Source organism: Lingula anatina, chromosome 5, assembly GCF_051362555.1.
Source record: "Lingula anatina isolate TDL-2025a chromosome 5, LinAna3.0, whole genome shotgun sequence".
In the NCBI taxonomy this organism is placed as follows: Eukaryota; Metazoa; Brachiopoda; class Lingulata; order Lingulida; family Lingulidae; genus Lingula; species Lingula anatina.
This window is the reverse complement of record NC_141771.1, coordinates 4,819,183-4,825,604: the sequence shown is the minus strand read 5'-3', so window position 1 is coordinate 4,825,604 and position 6,422 is coordinate 4,819,183. Positions and strand designations below refer to the sequence as shown.

At 38.5% G+C, this 6,422-nt stretch overlaps 1 protein-coding gene across 1 annotated transcript; it reads left to right on the top strand.

The window, feature by feature from the left end:
- Positions 1 to 2,115: 2,115 nt before the first annotated feature.
- LOC106177818 (uncharacterized) lies at positions 2,116 to 5,341 on the top strand. The gene is made up of 4 exons (XM_013560715.2): positions 2,116 to 2,238; positions 2,534 to 2,764; positions 3,473 to 3,718; positions 4,463 to 5,341. The coding sequence occupies exons 1-4, from the start codon at positions 2,181 to 2,183 to the stop codon at positions 4,639 to 4,641; spliced, it is 714 nt and encodes a 237-aa protein (XP_013416169.2). The 5' UTR covers positions 2,116 to 2,180; the 3' UTR covers positions 4,642 to 5,341.
- The last annotated feature ends 1,081 nt before the right edge of the window (positions 5,342 to 6,422 follow it).

Below are 6,422 nucleotides of genomic sequence, written 5' to 3'. Positions count from 1 at the left end.
GCTTCAGCACCCTCTTTTTTATCACCAGGATATAGTAGACCACGGTCATACACAAAAGTAATATTCCTACACCCCTTTTACTGTGTAGAACATGGGCCACCTCGTTAAATAAAATGTATACATAATTGAATTTTAATACATTTATACAGCTTCTTATCAGAGAGTGGCGGCAGGTACATGTATAATAGACCCAGAACTGATTGCATTATTAACTCGAGCCTCTCATTTACATTCACCTGGCGAGGGTAGGGCCTACTGCGTGAGAGTCGGGGCCACTGTGGTGGATAGTAATGACACTGCGCATCAGTGTACATTTACTACCGACACATATAACATGAATCGTTTTAATCTACTTCTCAATGGGAATTACTTTAATAATCAAATAATTAGTACAAATTCGGAGAGCTAAGAAAGAATCGCCCAACCTTGTTCGTCCGCGGAGCAGAAGTTCGCTTGCGTCGCTTTAAGTGCTTGGTGCTCGCAGTTTGTGTATGGAAATATATTCTAAGCCCAAAGCAATATTTGTATCTTAAAAGTGTTTTTGCCTCTTGCGCTTTGTTTACAAGGTGATTGAGAAATACCCATGTTAAAGGTTAACGTGATATTGGTCAAGATTTTGCCTTAAGATTGACAAACAGATATTAATTGAATATTTATGCTGGGTATTTCACCTGCAGTTCGTCTATCTGGCTATTGCACAGAAGCACTGGAGACTACAAATTAATCCCTTGTTGAAGCTTGGCCAATGCATTTGCCCAAGATACGTGGGCAAAATTTGTCAGATATCGTTATGAAATAAATTAAATGCAGTAAAAGGAGAAGTGATTGTATTAAATATGAATTTATTGTACCTATGAGGTAGCAATATGGACGGGAAGAGACATTTTTCATCGACTTGTCTTGGGCAAAACTGAAATTGTAATATTTCTAGGCCTGAAGAAAATGTATAGGGGCACCAACTGTGATGGCGGTGGTGTGTGTGTGTGTGTGTGTGTGTGTGTGTGATGGGGGGCGGGGGTCTACAATCTCTACTAAGACGTTTCACAAATAGTAAAAATCCCCCATGCACACAAAAGACATAAATAGATTATGATTAATATAAATATAAATACACGAACAACCGAATTGATGAATAGATGAATAAATAGACAGGAATCGATTTTTGAAACACCGTAGGCCTTGGAGGGGGGGAGGGGGGGGGGTTGGAACCGATCACGTGGTAAATGGCAATAGGCCTATTTATTTAGGATGGGCTCCGTGACCGAAGTCTTTACCGTCACACAGATGAATATATTTAACGTTGTGTCATACGCTTGCAACAAGGTGATTGGCACCAACGCTCTGACGAAGGTTGCGTCCTCATTCTTGAACCCCCCCCCCCCCCGCCACCCCCCCCCCCCCCAAAAAAAAATGTAAAATAGATAAAAAAATTTAAAATAAAGTAAAACGAGTTAAGGGCAGAAAATGTATAGCGAAAACAAACAAAGTATTGCAATTTCAGAAAAGGGGGTATACAAATTACAAATGAAGGCGCAGAAATGTTGTTCACATGCTGCTCTCGATTATCCGCCAGAAGAGCGTTCACAAGACCCATACCGGTGTGATAGGAATGGTTGTCCGCTAGAAACCACAGTCCTGTCCCCATTACTTCCCCATTACGTACTGACCCCCAATACTTAAACTAACCCTAGAACCTTCCATTCCTAGAACAACCATTCCTGTTAAACAAACTCCCGTCCGGTAATCTTTTACCAACATGATTGCTTATTAACCGCAGTCAGATAATCAGGCACAAGCAGGGGAACTGTTTTATCAAAAGGCCGTTTAGAAACATGTGCGTTTGGATAAAACCGAATAATCATTTTCAAGGGTGTTTCTCTTCCACCCTGTGACACAAATTTACATTATAATTTTTTACAGTTATTTTTCAAATAAATGTTAACTTTCGGTAGACCCCAGAAAAAAAATGCTACAGCTGATTATAAAGTCATTTCTAAAGGTTTGGCCGCTTTCTGTGATGTTTTGCCATCTTGCCCGTTAGCTCGCTACACTTGCCAGCAAAACTTGACGATTTTCCAGAATATTCACCCAAAACAACCCCAACATTCATTTCATCGTTAGTATAAATACGTAAACACAGTCTTTAGGTAATTATTGCGTTTGAAGACTTTAGTGAAAGGATGAATGGGATATTTTTAGTTTGCTCTATTTTGATATCGGGTATGGTGTGGGCAGAGGGTAAGTAGACCTTGTATTATATCTAGACTGATGCTGCTATTACATTATTTATTTTTATTACGTTGAATAACAAAGCTATTGCACAATGTATATTGCAAAACGTCAGATACGGGTTCAATCCAAAAACATTGCAAATATCGAAAATCAACACTACAAATCAACCTACAACTGTATTTTGCATCGTATAGTTTATATTTCTTGAGCACATCATTTTGCGCGCATTCTACTTATAACTAGGTCACTTCTATTTTGCAATTTGATTTTAATTTTCACAGTTTTTTTCTCTCCAACTCAGCGTTTTACTACCGCTATGACGGTGCCCACACTTATGGGGGTAAGCGCTACCCAGGCACCTTCCACAACTATACCGACTGTCTGCGCATGTGCCACAACATGCCTAGTTGCCTAGCAACAGACTGGGACGACACCACGCTGTCGTGTTGGCTCCATGACGCCGAGACCGCTTGCGGGATGTTGATCATGAAGCCATCTTGTATCAGCCTGAGGAAGAGTACGGCCTGTGTTGGTATGTTGATTTATTTTAACCTGTCTTCTATTAATCTTGCTGGAACCACTCTCCCCCCTAAAAAAAGAAAGTGAATAAATTATAATTGTTGTTTGGAGATGCATATCGAATAATATCTATAAACAACTTTTTTGAATATCTTATTATCAGTTTCGAATTTCTTTTATTATTTAATCTGAAATAATTAAAGGTACATATTAACCGAGCATTGATAGAGCGTGGATTCCCAGTAACACATATAAACCACTTCTACTAGTTTCTTACATGACTCAAACAAAGTTGACATGCCAAGGGATAAACTGAATAAATCACTCGATCAGCCTTAAAAAGAGCTTTAGACCGCTCCTTTCTTTAAATTTTGGGTCAGAAATTTAACCTACTTATGTGACCTACTTTTCTGCCCCTTGTATATACAGCACAGAAAGCTAGCAGAAAAATCCGTCCAAATATCATTTTCGGGTAATATTTAACAAAGCCTTTTAGTAATTCTCTTAGTTATACTTTTTGAAACTATATGCTGGCATTTGGTTGGTTTTTGTGGCAAAAATTGACTTCATATGCATCTTTTAGTAATAAATCTTTACAAAAATATCCCTTTAACGTGCCTACAACTTTTCCAATCCACAGAAAGATTTCCACTGTCCTATAGTCTTTATAAGTGTCAGTTTTCAAATAACCTTCTACCTGCAGCATACATTCTTATCTCAGGTGATCCGCCCCCACAACTCTATTACCGTTACAATGGCTACCACATCAAAGGAGGGGTACAATACTCAGGGACGTTCGACAGCTTCGTGTCCTGCACGCGCATGTGTGACGGCATGCCTAGTTGCTTGGCAACGGATTGGAATCGATACTCCAAGACGTGCTGGCTCCACACCTCGCTGACCGGATGCGGGGAACTGATGCCGAAGCAAAACTGCACTACTTTCAGGAAAGCGAGTGCATGCAAAGGTATGACTATGTCTTTATATTTTCATACTAACCCCAGGATTTATATTTAATAGTGTGGAAGAGAAAACGAGCGTGTAATAGTTACTTTGTTAACTAGTCCTTTGTGAAGCAGCACTAAGGTACCTCAGTAGATGTAATGCTCAATTTTGAAACAGCTCACTTTTTCCATGAACTATATTTTCAATATTTATCATTTTTGATTACTCATAAAAGATTTACTTTCCGTCAAACAGTCAACTTACTTTCTAAAACTACTGACACAACATTTTACTGACAAAATACTGTTCTGTGGAGATTTATTGATTTTTTATGCAATTTTAATGAGTAATTGCCGTACATGTATATCATGATCATGTTAAGGTAGGTAAGGTACTATGTATCATGCAGTTTTTTTTATCATTTTTACATCAATACACATCAAACATATTGACCTATTATTCTGTTTTCTTTGTCATCATATACGCATATCCCTGAAATCACATACCACCTCGAGGGATCTGCATTAAGAAATACATTGCTTTCGAAAGAAAATGAATAATGTTTTAATTTTTTAATTATTCTGAAAGGTTATTGTATTCGGTCGCTATCAACTCCCCGTGTACAGAAAACTCTTGCTTTCGACAGGTCCGAGTATCTATAATGATACTGGTTTACCGGTAGGCGCTTTCCGTATGGCTTAACTACGGAAACAATTATAGACCTACATGTTTACTTGTATAAATGATGTGACGTCGTTTCTTTTAGCTGTTTCTATGACGACGACAATGACGTCACCTATAAGCACGACCCGTGCAGCAGGGGTGGACCATTCGGCGTATTATCAATACCAGTATCTGCTCTACTGCAAAAATCTCTGCGCCTATGACGTCAGCTGCCTCTATACTTGCCTGCACTACATGCAGTTTACAATTGGGAGGAAATGAATACCACTGGCAAGGGCAGTTGCAGTATATTTAATTCACCACTGACATAGATTGCAAATAGCTGTTGTTTGAATACGTTATAATCGTTTTTAAACAAAATGTATCATTATGGTCACCACAGCGGAAATGACGTCTGACGTCACTGCCGAGAAGATTGCTTCCATATCACCACAGATTGTACAATGCATAATTGCAATCTACCCAGTCCTAGTATTTCCTAATAAGACCAACCTGTCAAGCGTTATGATAACCTAAGCATCTCTCACAAATGTCACAGATAGCTTTAATGTACATTAACATATTGTTTGACGTCTGTGTGACTATTAGTAGGGCCTAGGTCTGTTAACGAAAACGCCGAGAAACTGCCCGTTATCTCAACCTCCGCCTCACTGAGACTTCCCAGTGGTAGCAGGATTATCTTTTTTATCATTTGTGTTTTATTAACTTTTCATTACGTAGCACTAGTGTTGCTATGCTGAGTGGAAAGCTTCAGAAATACGTCTTATTGACGCACGGTATGTCTTGCCCCCAAAATTAATACCAGGTGTATTGATAGTGACACAATGATACTATCACAAGTCACAATAAAGTAGCATTATGATCCATTAGCTGTGTGATTGTCCTTTTAATTTTATTGTAGATCACAACAAATCGTCGTTGCAATGAACTATTGTTTGACCTTTAGTAAAAATGTGCTATAACCAATAAAATTCATTATTATTATTATTATTATTATTATTATTATTATTATTATTATTATCAACCACGTCCATTACTGTGACAGGATAAGAATCGATCAGGAAACCGAACATTTGGCACAGTATTTTTTAGTGTGTGTGTGTGTGTGTGTGTGTGTGTGTGTTCACGTGCATGCATGTATGTGTTTACAGGTTATCTTAGAGAGACAATTGTCTGTAACCTCAGCACGGCGTTGTATCCATAAATATGACCACTTTCAGTATGTGTAAGGTGATGTTTTATTTACTCACGGCGCACTCTCAACGGTCACAGAATTAAGAATTTACAAACAACCAGGGCACGGATTAAATAGTAGAAAACTTGGCATTCCGATCGATCGTTAATAATGAAGGCAATAAAAACTGAACACAACATTTTCCACCTAGTTGTGCAAATTCAGGTGTATTACAGCTCTTCCTCCGGGTAAACTAGCCCTATCTGTTGCCCTCAGCGGCACGATGTCGTGTTGATTTTGGATTTTGATGTCTTTGCACCAGGCTTAATGCCTAATAAAAGAGTTTTATCCTTTTGGCCCTTGACCTCTGGAACGCGTTGTTAATCAAAATTAATTTTTATGTCGTTTAATTTGAAGAGCGACAAGCAACAGACATTAAAAGACGTTTAAACTCGATTTAATAGAGGCAAGACAAGTTTTAAACAGTAAAAAATACCGTGACTTGAAAGTTGTGAAACAATAAAAGGGACACGTTAACATTCTTGTTAAATAAATTCCATAAGTTCTACAAACTCGGAAGATTTTCGTCTATTTCAGGACACTTCTCTGGTCGGGGAAAAATCCTTTCTAAATGTGTTCACAGGTTTGGTGTAGGTTCTTACGTAATATGGCCCATCTTCGGGCGATAACATTTTTTTAAGATTTGGTAAATGTTTCGTGCACAGAATTACTCACAGATATATCCGTCAATATCTGGTGAAAAAATCCAGTGGCCATGGTCTTTTACACAGCGCATGCGCGCAAGCACTTCCACCTTCCGCACCAAACTGTCTTAATACTACTTCACGTGCTCTCCAGCAAAGGAAAT